Source organism: Myiozetetes cayanensis, unplaced genomic scaffold (genome assembly GCF_022539395.1).
Source record: "Myiozetetes cayanensis isolate MyiCay16 unplaced genomic scaffold, myiCay2020 scf9, whole genome shotgun sequence".
Classification (NCBI taxonomy): domain Eukaryota; kingdom Metazoa; phylum Chordata; class Aves; order Passeriformes; family Tyrannidae; genus Myiozetetes; species Myiozetetes cayanensis.
The window spans coordinates 28,624,597-28,642,778 of NW_026088185.1; the positions used below are offsets into that span (position 1 = coordinate 28,624,597).

Below are 18,182 nucleotides of genomic sequence, written 5' to 3' on the forward strand. Positions count from 1 at the left end.
CCATGGTAGCTTTTTGAGCTGCAGTTTTGCTGAGGCTTTTTCCTAGATAACAGTGCAAATATGTATCTAACAACACACAATTCCTGGAAAAATTCCTGAGATAATATGTGAAGAAAGAACTAAACATCTGAATGAGGCATTAGACTTCAGTTTCAAGCTTCTTAAACTTTAAGTCACAGGAGAGAATAAAATAAGGTGCTGTTGAATAGATTGTATTCATGTCTGTACTTGTGATTGTATAGTTCAGAGTAGAGTCATTCCTTTATGGCTCAGCCTTTAGACAATTGCTGTAAAAGATTGAGTGCCAAACACTGGCAGTTTTAAAGGGAGTGGATTTTAAGACGGAAAGCTACAGGGAGGAAAAAAAAAGAGCTAAAAAATTATTCTGATTGCCAACAACTTTCTAAATAGAAAGCATAGGAGGCATGAACTTGTAATCAAAATTTCAATTTTAATGAATTACCTGATAGATTATAATGCTGTATTGCATAAACATTACTGGGATACATCCCTTCAACCTGGCAGGACGTTGTAAACTATCCTGCAGTGAACTGTGCAACACACTGAGCAACAGTGAAAAATGCTTTCACTTTCCTGATGTTGACCAGTATAAAACTATCCCCACAGTAGGATTTCATTAACGTGGCCTGCTTGGATTGGCAGATGTATTAGATTTGATGGGATTAGGTGAAAGAAGAACTGCTAGTAGCAATTTTCCTAGTGTGGGCTTTTTTTTCTTTTAATCTATATCTTCCCCTTTGGAGCTCCAGCAAATGCAAGCCTGTCTTCCTCAATTAGGCAAGCCTGAAAGCTACAAAGAACGCGTAGACTCTTGAATGTGCTGTAATTTATGTTTATCAATTCAGTGCACATAGTTTTTTTGACATGTGCTTCCTGCCTGATTTTCTAACAATCCTTTATTTTCCACAGGTGGCCGTGATAAACGAGGTGGTCCTGTCTTGACCTTCCCAGCCCGCAGCAATCATGACAGAATAAGGCAGGAAGACCTTCGGAAACTTGTGACTTATTTGGCCAGCGTGCCAAGGTAAAGCTAGAAAGAAAACACTTCAAAGCTCAGGGTGGATGGGTGGGTGGGGAACTTGTTCTTGGCAGTTGCTGATTTCCAAGTATTAACATTTAGTACCTTGAGTTCTTGGGGTGGAGGGACAAAAGTGTTCCCTTCCTCCTCCTGTGTACACCCCGGTGGTTTTTATCGCACACGTGGCAGTGCAGGAGCCCCACAGCGGAGGCAGTGTGAGCAAACCCGGGCTGCAGGCTCGTCACAGCAGCGAGGAGCAGCTCTTGTTCCCCGCCTTTCTGTGCAACTGTTTTGGAGGGTTGCAAAGGAGGAGGGTTCTCAGAGGTCTGCAGTTAAATATAGCAAGCTGGAGAGAGCCTGCTGTCTTCTTGTTGCTTTTTAATACCTTGTGGGAGGTTCAGGAGAGCTGGGGAAGGGGACTGTAGTTGCTGGGGAGGAGAATGTACCAGCACAAGGAGGCAGATTTTCTTGCTCCAGCACTTCCCAGAGATTTCTCCAGGCTGTGGAGGGAACATGGGTGGACTTAAGGGGAAGCTTTCAAATAAAGCCATTTAAAATTGTTCTGAATGTAAACCAGCACCTTTCTCCACATTAGTCCCTGTGGCTCTCCTCCAACAGACAGGTCCCCATCCTTTTCTCAGGGATGCTGGAGGAAAGGTGTGTTGCTAGAGCATGTTTGTCTTTGCAGGCTTTGGGAGATGGCTTATGGGGCTCAGTGCCCAGGCAGGTATTTCTGATCCAGCCTCAGAGGGTATGAGGCTATGTATGCCCTCATCCAGCTTCCTTTTCCTGGTTTTAAGCTTGCCAAATATCCTTGCCCAGTAACCACTGCCCTGGCTGTTGAGGTGAATGTTATCCCCAGGCAGGTGCGGGGCTGAGAAGGGACGCTCAGGGTTGCAATAACACACCCTGTGCCACCCAGGAGCAACTTCTCTTTTAAACCCCCTGTTAAACAGTGTCATGTTTTTGCAAAGAGTATGAAGTTAGGACATGAAAGGCAAAGGTGTTGGCTGCCTCTGGAAGTCAAGGGGTAAGGGTCTCAGGTCACACATGCAGTGTACAGAGAACAAAGGTCGTGTTTGGTATGGGAGAGGAGGAGTAAGGGCTCTCTGGAGACTCATCACTCGACTGCAGAGAGTGACTGGCAAAAGCAGCTGCGTGTATCGGATCTGTCAGTGCTTGTTGTCATAAGTCCTTTGGTGATGAACTTTTTGCTGTGTTGAACTTTTGGTCATCAAGGTTTTGTTAATAAGTTGAATCGCTGAATCTGTTTGCTTTTCTCCCCACCACTCCCCATTTGTCCTCTAGCCAGCTCTATTTTGAACCATACTGTGAGAGAGATTATGGACATGCTGTGGGGCTGAGAGAGCAGTAGGTCACTCGCTAGGGGTTCATATCCCAGGGCTTGGCAATCCCCCTCCAGCTGCTGCAGTAATGAAAGTGCTCATTACATTTTATCATTTTTTGCATGGTCACAAGTATGAAGATATGACATTGCTTGAGGTTGCAAGCAATTGCAGAGCAAAAATGACCTTCTAATGTGTCAACCTTTTTTATTAATTGCTTCTTCCTCATGGAGATGGCAGCAATAGCAAGATATATCCCTTCTGCTCCCCACTCTCACACAGCTAAATCGATTGTAGCTCAGTCTTTGCTGCTTTCGGTTGCCTCTCTCTGGATCAGTGCAGCAGTGATTTTTCTCTGATGATGCAGACCCTGGGGTCGGAGGTGCATGCTGAAGGAGCCAATACAAGACCTGGCTGCCTGTCTTTCTGGAAACACTAAAAAAGTTTTACCCCCACCAGTCCCCACTGCAAAGCCTTGTCCTGCTCTGATGTGTGAAGCCCTCAGAGGACCAGAGAACGTTCCTTCCTCTGTGATACAGCCACCATCCAGAAAATGTGCCAGCAGTGAGGGACACATGAAATGCTTCCACAGGCTTCCAAAGGGTCCTTGCAGATTGGACCTCTGGAGACATTGTCTAGAGCATTGTCTCCTTCTTGGGGTATTGCACATTGAGGGGTGTGGAGCAGAAAGTAGCAGGAGTGATCAGTGGGTCTTGGAAGAGTAGCCTGTTAGGGAAGGATTGAAAGGGTAGAGTTTGTTCAGCCTGGAGAGTGAGTAGGGTCTGTGGAAGCACATTGTGACGCTGCAGAAGGAAAGGATTTGCAGGGCTAAGACAAACAAAAGTGTTACACTGAAGCAAGTGATGCTTAGGCTTGTTGTAAGGAAAAGATTTCTAATAGATTCATAAGTTACCTAATTTCTTCTTAAATCCTTCCATTACTCTATAGGCAAACCTCTGGCATGGGTATAAATGTTATGAAGAGGGTATGCTAGATCAGTTGGTGATGTCTCTTGCTTTCTCCCTGTCCTATCTGGTGCCACAGGTGTGAACTTGCTGCTGTAGGAGGGGAAATGTGACCACAAACTTCATGGGTCTGGCATGTGGGGGTTATGTAACCTGTGTGGTGTAAGGAAACCCTGAAAACTCATTTTCCCTAAACATTTTGTTCACTTTAACAAGGGCAATCAGCAGAACTTTCAAACTTATTTACTTTTTGGATACAAATATATGGAAGGAGCAGTTGGAATTCCTGTGACTGGCTCTCAGTTCATATTTATTCCAAGATGAGTGCTATAGTGACTAACTGCATCAGCCATCTACCAAAATGAATAATTTCATTAGCAGAGCCTCTGAACAGGATGTCAGGAGAAACTGCTGTGATGTTGAGTGCTAAAAGGAGAAGAGTTTTCTGTACTAGCTGAAAAACTAGAAATTCTTTTTTAGTAAAAAGAGACTGTAATTCATCATATTGACACCAGGATAATAATTCTTTCTTTATTCCTGGTGCATTGGTTTCTGAGTGAGACAGATTGCTATCCAGGTTGATACAATCTGTCACTTAACCCTTGGTTTATGTCTTAATGGAGGGGCAGAGGTGGCACAGCACTGGGAGCTTTGAGCAGGTATGAGATTGGTGATGAAATGTGATGATAGATTAGGGTAAGTGAAACCAGGGTCTTGTGAGCACTTTTGAAAGTTTCTGATTCAGCTTTCTGCAGTTCCTTCTTCAAAACCGGAATAATAATGCGGGTGTTCTGAAAGCGGCTGTGTGTGCTTGAGTTAGAGCTGAATAGTGAGGGCTTTCATGCAGCCGGGGGTCACGGTCAGGCAGGTGCCTGCAGGCAGCGGGGTTCCCTGTGTGGTTGAGGATTACTGCGTGGGGGTGAAGACCTAGGAACACAGTTTGTTCCTTTCCCAAAATGGCAGCCTTTCAGTCCGTAGTGCCTGGGGTGACTTAGGGCTCCTGGAAGGTTCAAAAGCCTGCTCCTGCAGTCTTGGGTGCCAGGAGAAGGTGGTGAGTGGGTATCTGACGTTGTGAACCAATGCGGTCCTGGTTTGGTGCCCTACATTGGCTCTTTCAGGCAAACCACGAGGTCCTTTTCTCCAAACAGTTCCACTGTAATTAGTTACTAAGGAACGAAGACTCTATTCATTAGATGTAAAGGTAATTGCCACGGATGCCAAGTTTCTACCACTCTGCCATTTTCTACTTGGTTTAAATTTACACTAAGGCTTTCTGGGTAGGCAAAGCTCTATTTCTTGTGAATCGGGATAGCTCCTATTTATATGCAAATTTAAATGGATGCGATGTTTAAAAATTTGGAGGGCGTGACTGAATGTAGGATAACATGGTGTTTTATGATCAGGGAGATGAGGGGGAATCTTCTGGCCTTGCTGAGGATTTTATATTTTAACACCAGTGCAGTGCCATCTATTCCAGTAGACTGAGCTTTGATTTATATGTGTGGAAATGAAACTAACACCAGGCCAATCTCCTCTGCGAGCCCTTTGGAATTAAGAATTAAGTTATGCGTGGGCTATAGGAGGATAAAAAGGAGACAGAATATTATTAGCCTGAGTTATCTCCTCGCACGGAGAAGCAATACGATGAAGGAAATGTTCTCTGTCAGCTACAGTGAATCTTCCGGCTGAACACATCCATCTGTTCTGGAGCCAAGATAAGCAATCTTCTGTGCTCTCTGCAGAGGGGGAAACCTGAGATGCCTCTGAGGCCTGTGTTTTTAAAGACATCTACTTTTTATTTGTCCTCTGTTCAAAAACCTGCCCAAATATTTCCCCGTTCTGGGGGACATCCAGGGCTCATAACAGCAGCAAAGTGTTTCCAAGGGCCAGCCCTGTGTGTTTGAACAGTTCCTCAGAGCTGCCGAGTTTGATGGAAGGTGCTCGGATCAGTAAAGCAACTGAAGTGCCTCTAATAATTAGTTCAGTGACTGGGGCTTTGTAAAATCAAAAGAAACAATACAGGGGATGGTAAAATGTAGCGATACTCACCCACTCCTGGATTTATTTTAAGCTCTTCTCTGGTGACCTGTGGTACTGTGTATATTAGCTCCTCTGGCCAGGAGTAGTGTGAAACTCATTTTGTTGATTGATAGGAATTAACAGAAAGCAGAGCTCTAGAGTTTATGTGATTTTAGCACAAAAGGAGCTTTTGAGGACTTTTTTTTTTCCAGAGGCTATTTTAGATCTACAAAAATAACCATCTATTTAAAAAATAACACCAGGGAATTCATACTAATTTTAGTAACTAAATATCTGGTGCCATCGATAATTATTCCACCATGCACTCGTATCAAAATACCACAGTAAAAAAATGAAGTGCAACTGATGAGCCTAATGGAGGTTTAGTATTTTCTTCAGATATAATTTAACAAATAATTGTAAGGTATTTTGGAGCAAGAGACTCATTAGGAACATATAACTGACGTGAGTGCTGGGGATTTTAAGAGCCTTCTGCTCTCCAATAGCCAGTACAAATCCAGCCCCTAGTGGTGTGGTACTGGTAAGTCTTGTTATTATCACCATCTGTTATGGATTGGGGGACTTGTGTTGAAATAATGGTGGTCTTGGGTTGTCCTATTAAAGGGCTTCTGACCACACTGCTCTGCTTGGCTTCCTGTGTCACCTCACTGAGCACCTCAGGACTGTTACAAGTTCACTTGTAGGAGATCAGGTCTTCAGAAGAGGATCTCTGACTTCCTTCCAGATGTGATAACAACCTGTGAAGGCATTATATTCCTAGATGAGTGAACAGTGGCTATAATTGTTGACATTCTGCAGTGTCTACAGCTGCAAGCTTGGCAACTCCCATTTACCAGAAGCTGCTAGAAAATGTGGACTTCCTCGAGGTGCAGAGGCAGTGCTAAGAGCTATCAGAGCCTGGCGAGCAGGAGTTATGAGAAAAGATTGAAGGTGCTGGGGATGCTTATGATAGAGAGGGAAAGTAAAAGTGATGTGTTACAATCCACTATGCAAGACTGAGCTAAAGTAAACAATTTGGCCTCAGTCTGCATTGCAAAGGGGACGAAAATAAAGGCATTAAAATCAATAATTGAAGAACTGAAGCAGGTTTCTGTAGCATCCCTATCTTAGAGACCCTGTTAGAAGGCATACTGGGAGGGACCCAGATCTTGTCACTCCTGTCTTTCAAAAGAAGGATGAAAACAGTCTTTCCAGCTCTTGTGATGCTGTTTTGTATAAAGATGTGGGGTTTCTTAAACAGGTACACAATTTTAATTTCCTATGTTTATTTTTAATCCCTGGAATTGTTTTTTTTTTAATCAGCCCAAACCTCGGGTAAGGGGCGGGGGCTTCAGTGTTGATTTCCTACTTTCTTGCTTCCTACTTTCCTTGCCTGTTGCTGTTTTTTGGGATAGTGAAAGGTCTGATCTTGCACAGCTCTGGACCTACAGCAGATGTCTTCTTTTCCTCTGTCCTCTGTGGGAGCTGGGGGTGCCCTGAGTGGTTCCAGCTTAGTTGGCTGCTGAGCCCTGCTCTGCCTTCCAGCCTGATAACAGTGCAAGTGTTTCCAGCCTGGTTTTGCGATGAGCAGCATAAATAACGTGAGATTTGCTGTTAATGTGCTGTGAACTGCCCAGCTCACGTAGCCTTTTTCTTCTGAAGACTAATAAAGGGCAGGGTAAAGTGGGCTGGAACCTCACTTCTCTTAGCCATCATCAATATGGGTCTAACAGAAGCATATTTCTATTTTGAAATAGAAGCAAGTGAGGGTAACTCAATGTTAATATTGAAACAACCTCATGAAGATTTGATTGCCCTGTTTCAGAACATTAGTTTGGGAACTCAAATACATAAATAAAATAAAGGTTGATGTTATTTCAAGACTGAAATCCTTATTTGAAGTAAATTACTCAAAGGACCTAGAAATTACTTTGCTAATCTTTTTGCAAGTTGTCTGTCTTGGATGCAAAATTTTTTGCACCATTTTGGAAGACCTGAAAATCTGGATTCAGTGTGTTTCTTCACGCTAAATTCTACAATATTTCTACGTTCTTAAGTATAGGTTGCTCCATTTCATTATATTTTACTTGTATTCCAATAAATAATTGAAATTGCTGATTGCCACATGCAGAGAAACTGGGATTTCAACTTGTCATTGTGTTTTTAAGCATTCTATTCAACACTCAACATCTGCTTAATTTTAGACTATAAATCTGCAGTTGAAAACAGTTAATATGAAGGAATCCCTCATTTATTTCCAAGGCAATTGTTCTATTTTGCAGTGTAGGGGAGGGAGCTCAGTTTTCTGTTACTGCCAACCATGCAGACTCATGCTGAGATTTCAAAGTCATATTGGGTTCTTTATGATTCATCTGCCATCTCCAACAAAAATTCAGTGGGTTAATGATTTGAAGATTTAGGATTGCGGAGGTAGCCCTACAGGCCAAGTTTAACATACAAAGAAAAAGCACAGGTCTGGAAGAGAAGTTCCTTTTCCTGGCACTGGGCTGTTTTCCAGCCCAGTGAGAGCTCAGTCATGCCTTCTTCAGTGGAGCCAGGGAAAAGGGCTTGAGGAGGCACACATCCGATGAAACAAAGGTCACTGCTTTACTTTGTGCTCTTCCCAGGCAGCAAAGCAAGTATCTCTACCCAGTTAAGGTCCAATGGCTTTTGGTTTTACTGGTCTGGCCTTTTCACTTCAGCCCCACCTTCCCAGCTGTGGGGTGTTTCTCCTCACCACAGGCAGTGCATTCAGACTGCAAGTTCAGAGCAGCCAGAGGGATGGCAGTGAGCAGAGTCCTTCTCTGCAGCCCCATCTTCCCATGTCCTCTGCAGAGAAAGCAGCCAACAGGCAGCTGCTGCTCAGCTGTAGCTCTGCAGCACCTCCACACCTGCCTTCTCTCTTTCTTACTGTGAGAGGAAGCTCTTAAAACCCTCTGAGAAAAGTCAGAGATGCCTGTGGCACTGCTTCTCCCACGGGATGGGGGGCGGACAGTGCTGACCTGGAAATAGGTACCTCCTCTAGGGGTGGTGATTTGGTGCAGCAACATCAGCTGAGCCTTCTTGAGGGGTTGATGGGCTGTACCAAGGAGTCTGTCTCAAGGGTCTGAGCTTTGCCAAGGTCCTGAGTAAACCTCAGCTGTCTTCTCAAGGGAGCCTCAGATGCTGCTCAGCAACTCAGCATGGGCTGGGGGTGCTGCTCTCTGGCTCTCACACAGGATGGTTGCCTGTCCTGTGCAGTTGCTCCCTGTGTTGCTGTATCTCTGTTAGCAATGTTGTAGGTAGTGCCTGACTGTGTTTCCAACAGGGGGTTCATGCTGAGAAGGATTCTGCTTAGATTTCTCCAAATCTGGAGCAAACAGCAGAACAACTGCCCTCACCATGTGCAGCTGCTGCTGTGAGGATACAGGAGCCACCGTGACCGAGTGACACCCGGTGGCACTGGCAGGGTCTGGAGCCTGATCTCATCCCCTGAGCTGTCTCACGTAGAGCTGTGCTGCACACTCTGCTTTTTGAGCTCTGTCCAGGCCCTTGGACTGGGGATTAGATCAGCATTGTTCCTGTCCTAAATGGCTTTTGCATGCTGGTTGTACTGGCATTTACTGCCTGGAAGAAGGATCTGAGGTGGTGGAGAAAAGGCAGAAACTTGTACACTAGGATATATTCTGCACCCGCTCGCTGGTGAGGGAGCTGGCGGGCACCGCAGCCTGCTATAAACTTTAGGCAGAGCCTCATTTTCCCCATACTCTTTGTCAGTGGCTCTCTGACAAGTGGTCTGTGAGTCTCTGCAGCACACCTCACCGTCCGGCCCTCCCTGGCCTTTGTCGTGCTAGTGCTGATGTAAAGCTGCTGCCTTTTAACCACCCATCGTGGGCCTTTTAACCATCGGAGCTGTGGCTCCACAGTTCTCTGAGAGACCCAGGCAGTAGTGACTGGGAGAATTCCTTGGAGAAGGCAGGTTTGTGTTAATGTGAGCAGTAATTCAGAAAAGCTAAAATTAGCAGACGTTTTTTGGGAGTGCTGTGCTGGCAGCAGAGCTGGCACCAGTCGTGTGTGGTTCCTCCTGAAGCTGTCAGCAGCCGTCAGTGGAATGTGCAGTGGCTCAGCCAATCCTAACTTTTCTTTTAGGTGATCTCTTTCCTACGGTTTTTGCAGAGACTGTTCCACTATGGATGCTTGTGTTCCTCATCAGTAATTCCAGTATGTGTTATATCCTCTTTACTCTCAGAAATTATTACAATTTGGAAGTGGCTTATGCCATCCTCTTCATGGATGTCATTAGAAGCAGGAAAACAACTGCTGTGCTTTGCAGTCTGCTTTGCAATGGGAATATTGTTAAATGTCAATGGAAAGCTCTTCTACGCTCCCATGGAGAATGGATGAGACCTTTACTGTGTGCCAATATGGAACAAGTAATGGGAGACGCAGAAGTGGAGTCGTCTCAGCCCAGACTGGCCTGATCCTTATCCTCTCTGGATCTGTGGAGCTATTGTGGATGCTGCTCCAAAGTCTGGGTTCCCCAGTCTACAGCTTGGGTAGGACTGAGGATGCATCTTCATGAATATATTTTTAGCTGTGTCTGCAAATGAATGATTAAAAGCTTGTGCCATCGTGCTGTCTGTCAGTTACTGTTAAACCAAATCTGTCAGAGAAGACTCTCAAGAATAATAAATTCCTACAAATTTAATGAGAATAGACAGCTGCATCAAGGAAAGAGACCTAATTAGTGTCCCCAGAGAGGGAAAGGTGGTCCCTTTTCAGAGACTGGAGGTGTGGGGGCATGTCCAGAGCATGTAAGAGGCACATTTGTTATTAACCATTAGAGAATCGATGTGCAAACCACCACCAAGGCTTCGGCAGTTCCCATGCTCATAAAAGCATGTGCTAGTTTATGGTATTAGAAAATTGGATCATACTAAAGTAGAACAATCACCAATTCATGGTAACATGTGGGATTGAGCAGGCTGATGCTCTTATAAAGTGGAAAGTATGGGTTGAGACTGGCAAAATTTGTCTTAGAGGTTGGGATGCTCAATTCCCTGCTGTTTGCAAAGGGAATTGGTGTCCAAGTTTGGTAGACAGTTGTAAATCTCATCAATGGTTTCTTCTCATTTTCCACAAGGTGCTCCTAACCAAGTCTGTGGTATTTTATGTCTTCCTTGTGGATCCTGGCACTGCTTCAGAGCTCCCTGTGGATCCTGCAGAACTGTTTGCAGCAAAATGTGATTGTAACTATGTGGTGTGTGACTGTTGGGCTGCTTTGATTAAGAGAAAAACTAAAGAGAGAGAAAGAAATACTTTAACACAAAGTAAAATCAGAAAAATAAGAAACATAATTCCAGACTCTCTCCTTTCCCCCCAAGAAGAGGCGGAAAAGTGTAACACAGATGTGCTTTTGGCTTGGCAAACATTGTCTGGTCTGCAATGTATGCCACAGGGTACTTTTCTACTGTTAACAAGGTTTCCCTGCCTGTGTACCACAGGACTTGACTTTATGTCTGACTTTAAAGAGAAACCTTAATCTCTGGAGAATTTCCCAGCAATATAGTATTTTAGAAAGTTCCTTTGTGGTGCTTCGCCAACAAGCCCAAGGATCAGAACAGCTCTCCCTTGTCCTGTGACTGCTTTCAGTGAGACACCTTCCACCTCTTGCACATACCTGTGCTACAGTGCAAACAAGAGAAAGGAAGAACCTGCTGTAGGCTTGATGCTGCATTTACAAGGGACATCTTTGCTGAGTGCTCCTTTTGGTTAAAGTCATTGGATAGAAATTCTAGCAGAGGACTGGTTTTGTAGAATAACTACATCTCTCTGAAAATTGTAGCAGCAGCAGTTCATCTCCAGCCAGACTCAGGCTGCCTTCATATGCCTTTCCTGTGCCTTTCCCCCATTTCACACATGAACACAAAAATCTGACAATCTCTAATATTTATGCAGTGTTATTAGCAAACTTGCACTAGAAGGATGACTTAAGTGTGATAGATTATTTATTTGAGCATCTGGCAAGCCAGATGCTTCTGCTATTGATGTTGTCATTGAGGATTGAATAAATATTACTTTTTTGAAGTTTAGTATGAAAGAATTACTCGTTAGAAACCTTCGCTTGGTAAAACTCAACCCTTCTTCCTCCACCAGTCCTAAACCATGGTCCAGCATCCAAGCAGTTATAAAATGTACCCACTTAAGGAATTGAATAATATGGATACCAACACAGCATTGATATGGAGATGGGTGGGATCCTTAGCAGGAACTTTATGGCAGTTTAAAATACACCTTGTACCCATGCAGGGGCTGTGATACTTTAGAACTCCAGGGAGTGTTTTCACATTTTCCCTGCAGGTTGCCGTTCTGCAAAGCAGGGTTGATGGCTCTGGTGTTCTTGAGGCACGATCTGCAAAACACTGAGTTTCAGGTCAAGATTGAATGCTGTGTTCTGAAGTGATCTTGCGTGCTATTGAGCTGCTCCGTGGGCAAACATCATGTCCCACTGGGAATAAAAGGGTTTTTCCCCTTGGAGAACTCCAAGTGGGCTTCCTGTACATGTTTCATCAACTGTGCATGTACACTTTGTATGTCATATGGAAAAGTCATGCTGTCAGTCATGGTGGATGGAGACTAATACTTGTTAAATTATATTGCTATAAACTATACGTCTAAAATAGTTTCCCATCATCCCTCTTTATTTGCATGTTAATTTAATGCTACTGAAAAATTAGCTGCAAGAAAGGTAGGCTTCTGGTACTGATTATTGTTCTTTCCCTGGCTGTGATGATTAGTTAGGTCTCTTCTATCTCAGTCTCCTGTGATTCAGCAGCTGACTGCCCCAGAGGCCAAAGTCCTCTGTTAATGCAGCAATGCAGATTTTTAACTTCTGTCACTTCTCTGTTGTGTGTCAGACCTAATTGGAGACTGAAATTGCATTTCCTTTTCAGTAGAATTAGCAGCTCTTCTTAGCCCACCAACTAAAGACTATGTTTATTAGCAGCTCTGCTGATGTCTTTTGTGATCTTTGTAGATGATAAATAATTAGATGGAGCCTGAGGTTTCATTTAGGTCACCCATTTGGGTCACATTTGCACTAAGGTAGGTGCCATCCTAGAACATAAGAGAAGACACACAGTCAGACTTTCCTGCATTTTAGTTCAGGACTCAGCACTGAGTTTTCTTTTCCCTTGGTTTAACTGTATAACCTGAATTTACCAGTTTGTACAAGAGACACCTCCCTAAAGTTTGGGAAACCAAATTAATGGATATTTTTACATCTTGAAGATATAAAACCCTGAGTGGTTTGGTTATTGGTTATTCTGTATGAGGCAGAAATACACATCCCTTTAATGGCATGCACTGATTAGACTTCTGATTTCTGGGAAACAGGGCCTTAAAGCTGCCTTTCCCAGTGCTGAATTGGGAGCACTGTGTAAGAAATTGGCTGTGTACTGTGTCACTGCCTGGCCTGAGAAAATGTTCTTGAAAAACCCATCTCCGTTACAAATGTACCATTTTGCCGTGCAGTGATTTTTGGGAGTATAAGAAGAATGTGGGGGAGAACAATAGTTCCAAAATCCAACCTAAATAAAAAGCAGGTGCCTGATTAACTAATGGGTGATCTTGCACATAGGAAAAATGGCTGGAAAAGCTTCCTTGTTAGTCTATTAGTCTAAGTATTAATCAAATAGACAGTATGTTCTTTTTCTTTAAGACCTTTTTTTTTCCCTCCATTCACAAGACAGAACTGAACTCTTACAACACTGATTAATCACATCCAATTTTGTGGTTATGTCCCCTTATTCCTCCATTCTTCTGTTTCTACATTTGTAAGTTTTCAGAAATTGCATCTGGAGAAGCAAACATTTCTGGGATCACAGATTAGTTTAGATTTTGCTTCTCACTGGAGATTTGTGGGTAGGAGCTGCAGTTCCATTCCAAAATCTAATTAAAAAGCAGGTACATAGGAAAGCAGTGAACAATCTTACCCATAGGAAGAATGTCTGGGAGCTCTGCTTTGTTAATGAACTGTTAGGCTAGGAATCAAATACACAAGCAATATGTGCAGGTTATTTAGTGTTTCACTCTTCTCTGTTCACAAGGCAAGACCCAACTGTTATATCATTCCCCACTTACCAGGCTTACTGGAAATCTCAGTTTCTCTTTAATTTCCAGAACAGCCACCCCAATGATTTTGCAGTGTCGGATTGTACATGGTAGGTGACAGGGAAATAGGGTCAGCTGAAAAGGTTTCCTGGGATTTTCATTTTGGAATGAATTGTGTAGGACACTTCACCTCTGTAGTTTTATGGACTGTTAAACTGTATCTGTGGTATAATAGCATCAGCAGCACTTACCTGATGACTTGTTGGGCACTACTAATTATATGAAAAAGGCATAAATTTTTGCTAGGTAAAATCCACTCAATACCTTTGAGAAAAAGGCCACTTGAGAATTCACCTGCTCTAACTTTGACAGAAGGTTTAGAAATATTCATCGAAGTGAATAAGGTGCTCGTTGTCTTCATTACATATTTCATACATTCCCAGGGGCACTTGGAAAATTAAAGCAGATGTGTTTGATAAGGTACAGAAAGTGGAAAAATATAAATCAAATTAATGTATTGTATACAGTACCAGTGCAAAGTTGTCTTGATCTCCATTTCTGGGCTTTTGAAATTGGTGAGAAGTCAGTATTTTCCGAAGCTGAAGTCCATCTTGCCAGTATTGTGCTCACATTGCCCTTTTAGGGGTTGACTTATAATTGTTTTTACAAATGAAAACATATGTTTCCCTTTTATTTCTGTGAGGGTGCAAATGCACAGAGAACTTTAGCTGTGTTCATGCTGCCTTGAAAAGATACCAGAAGTCAGATGTGTAATTAGGGATTCTGTTAAAAGCCTAATTCCTGCACCTGTGAACATTTTTTTGGCACATAGCTTTTTGAGTCCTTGCTTTTCTTTTTATATTTCTCGTTCTCGTGGCCAAGAAGTAAGTTCCTTTTCAAGGGATATTGTCAGAGATCTACTGGTGTGTAATTTGTTCTTTGTTGAAGTCCAATGCAAAAAGGTGATTTTCTCTGCTTTTGTTGTTAAGTGAAATACTCTAAAGCATAACATTAGACCCTCTTTTATTTAACACCTGATTACTCATGGCAAAGTTCTTTAAGATCCTTCTTAACATATTACATGTTAAGATGATACACCAGGTTATGACAGCATTCTTGTAGTGTGGGTTTGTTTGTGCAGTGCTAAATATTTCAGATGCTGTGGCACTTTATGTTCTACGTCACATAGGTTCAAATACTGGTCAAATTCAAACAACGCTAATGATAAACTATTCTAGTTAGATGGGAGAGAAAGAAGAGCAAAGAAGTCTTTATCATCAGATGATGTAACAGGATTTTTTAGCTGGATTTTAAGGTAGTTGGGAACAAATTAATATATCAGGTAATTTTATGAGTGAGTCTCAACTGATTTATCAGTTCTTCCTACCTTTGATAGGTGCCTCCTGTGAAGATCACAGGATTCACCTGTTGCTTCTTTCAGGCTACAGCTGACTTCCAGAATCTGAATGAACTGGAAATGTATATCTACTCTGCAAACAGGATCAAGCAACAAATCAGTCTCAAAATAACAGACTAGAAAGGATCTATCTAGGCAGCCATTACCAAGCCTAGGACTTTTGCACAACTTTTCTACATCTTAAGACAGAGCAAAGATATTTATTCATTGTATAAGTTGCCAGGGGCATAGGAAGGGAATCATCAAGGTGGAAACATGCATTCACCATATCTGCTCTTAGTCACAAATGAAAGGAGGATATCAATACTCTTTCAGGCTAACACATTAATTTACTACAATAAACTTGGAAATTGATGCAAGAAGTCAACCAAAGCAGTAAAAGGCCTGCCTGGCCTGCAGGCTTCTACTTACCGTGTCCTTTTCCTAATTCTTAAGTACTGTCATCCTCCTCCAGAAAACCAGTCAAGTGTGATCATAAGTCCATCCATATCCAGCAGAGTGTAAACATGTGCTTCATGCACCATCTTAATTGCTTAATCAAGCTCCTTCTATTGTGAGGCATAACCAAACAAACAGGAACCAGATGGAAGATATTTTTATCAGATGGACCATAGGAATAAAGAAATATGGTCATTGAACATTGCTGTCCTTAAAAAACCCAGTTTTAGGATGCGACTGCATCCATGCAGCATCCCCACAACGGGATAATTCAGGCAGCAACAACTATCATAGACTCAATCTTACCTCTTTATTTTCAGACACCAACAGCCTGTGTGAGTTTGCCTGATGGACATAAACACACATTGATAATTATTTCAGAGGAGCTTGTATCAGAGAAAGTTGAAACAGTTATTTACATTTGGAATCGGTAATTACAAGAAATACAGAAATAGTTCTACTTAGAGTCAGTTTTGTGGGTGGTTTTAGCATGGAAGTACTATCAGTTGTTATAGCATCACCCTCGTAAGAGGCCAGGGCAGCATTCTTATTATTTTCAAATTGTAGGAAAAAGTCTGAGTGTATTTGAGCTGTTTTCTCTGCTGTTTGTAAAGCATGTCATAGCAACAGAGATTTTAATCTGTTTTCCTTAGTTTTATGTCATAAAGCACTTAAAATTATGCATTAGTGCTCCTGTGGGTTCTACATCAAATCCACAGTAATTGTGGTCTTGCAGTCTTTTCCACTATGGGCTTCTGGTAGTAGTTTGACTATGCTGTGATCGCTGCTTTTACTCCAAACAATAAAAAAAGAGCAAAGTCCTTGATTATAATTGCAGGCATAAATATTTGGCCAGATAGTTGCCTGGTCCCAATTGACAGCCTGAATTGTACAGCGTGGTCATCAAAATGGGAAAGAGCTTATGTGAATAATTCATGGCTTTGACAAACGTTGTATCTGAAGGTTTGTGGTGCAATTAACAGAAATGAAATAGTTAAGAATTGTGGTATTTAGGCTGTCAGAATTGGGTTTTTAGTTAACACCCCAATAAGATAGAGAGTGCAAGTTCACTGTTCTCCTCGTCTCATTGTTTCCTTCCACTGGCTGCAGACTCAGCAAGACAAATGTGCATTAGTTTATATTGTCAGGGCTATCTTTGCAAGCAGATGGGCTGGAAATCTAATTAAAAAACCCAAAAGCTTTGATTCTGGCAAAAAAATAGAAAAGTCTTTGGGACAACCCTAAATCCTCTGAGTTAAATGGATGTTCTATGTCAATGCCATTCTATTGTCCCACTTTATAAATAAAATATGAAGGGCTCTGCTTTCACACAGACCCATAAATGTGCTCATTTATGAGTTTAATAAAGCATGTATATTCAGTACAATTAGATAAGCATATGTATAGAGCAATAAACAACTCCTATATAAAATCAGCACACGTGTAACAGAGAATACATCCCAGCATGGATAAATAAGCACATGCTTAGATTATTAAGTGATATCACTTAATCTCTTGTGAATTAACCATGAAGTGGCCAATGACTGTTTGCAGTTCTCCTTGTAATTATGTATCCTCCCTGTGTCTGAAGATATGGTAAATATAATACATTCAATAGAAGAATGCACTGGTTTCAATAAAGAAAAGTCAGGTAACATGGAGAGGTAGAGTTGAGCTGTTACCCAGAAACACAAGAAAGAAGTGAGTAACCCAATTAGGCTCACCTGGCTCAGTCTCATCCCTTGGACTGCAGTGCTCCAGCCATATGTGAAGCTATAACTGAAAAGAAAACAGTTACATATATTTGTGTTATCTCAGTATCAGGGAGTTTCACTTAGTAGGCTTTTCTTAAACTGGGTGATGTGTCCAGCGTGGGGCTGCACAGCAACTGTGAAATGGTTTCTGTTGTTTCTCATCAGTTGTTTTCTGGGGGTTGTGGGGGTGTGACTGTGGCGGTTCAACTTTCTACAGAAACCTGCAGCATTAGGCCCATTTCTGCACAGGAGGTTATATTGCATTAGTTTAACTGATAGGTAGGAAATATTTATTTATTTATTTATTTATTTTTTATTATTTTAGGTAGGAAACCATTAGTCTGGTGGAGTAGATGTGGCCTGTGATGTATGTTTGATGTGCTTCTTCCAGATCAAATGAGGCACTAAGTATTAGGCCAAATAGCCTTAGGTGCAGTGTTTCATGATTCTACTCTCTCTGATTTTCATTACTGTGGGCTTGCTGATATCCACAATAAATTGTAGGAGTTTTGTTTCTGACTAGCAGATTCCTATCATTCCTATCCTGACATGCGTTAATTTGTCAATGTAATTTTCAGGTCTGGCAGCAAGAAAAGCGCCACCTGGGGTATGTAGTTGTAGAGATGAATAGGGTGATGTGTGTTCACACGTGGTACTTGTAGATGGGCTTGCCTGGAAGTTTTATTGTGCTTTTGATAGAGATACGATACAGCTAAGAGGGAAAAGGGATCAGGCAGTTGAAGCTAGATCATTTATCTGAACCTGCTTTAGCTGATAAAACAGTTACTCTGAGTTTTTCCAATTAGAGGTGAATGATGGGTGGAGGTAGTTATGGAGAACTGGAATTACTTGCAATCGTGATGAAAGGATCATGAGGGAAGCAACATTAAAACTGTGTTGCCATGACACCAGTGTGTGATTTCCCATGGGTGTGGGAAAGTGCCTTAGCACGATGGATTGTAAACCTGAGGAGACCACACACAGCCACCTGAGGAGCTCAGTCCTCTACAAAGGTGAGAGTATCTGAGGCTGGAAAAACACCTCAGGTGATCTTGGGAGGACAGGCAGAGTGTTAGCCCAGAGACTCAGCTGAGGTTTGCACGGTTATTGCCA

At 42.4% G+C, this 18,182-nt stretch overlaps 1 protein-coding gene across 12 annotated transcripts in view; it reads left to right on the plus strand.

Annotated features, from left to right (window-relative positions):
- Nucleotides 1-18,182, plus strand: part of KALRN (kalirin RhoGEF kinase) — a 502,548-nt gene that overhangs the window by 170,826 nt on the left and 313,540 nt on the right. For all 12 annotated transcript variants that reach the window (XR_007632104.1, XM_050340466.1, XM_050340467.1 and 9 more), the window contains exon 3: nucleotides 931-1,045. Coding sequence is in view for 11 of the 12 variants with exons in the window: in XM_050340466.1 (XP_050196423.1) it covers nucleotides 931-1,045 (115 nt within the window). In the remaining variant the exon portion in view is untranslated. The remainder of the gene's footprint in view (nucleotides 1-930; nucleotides 1,046-18,182) is intronic.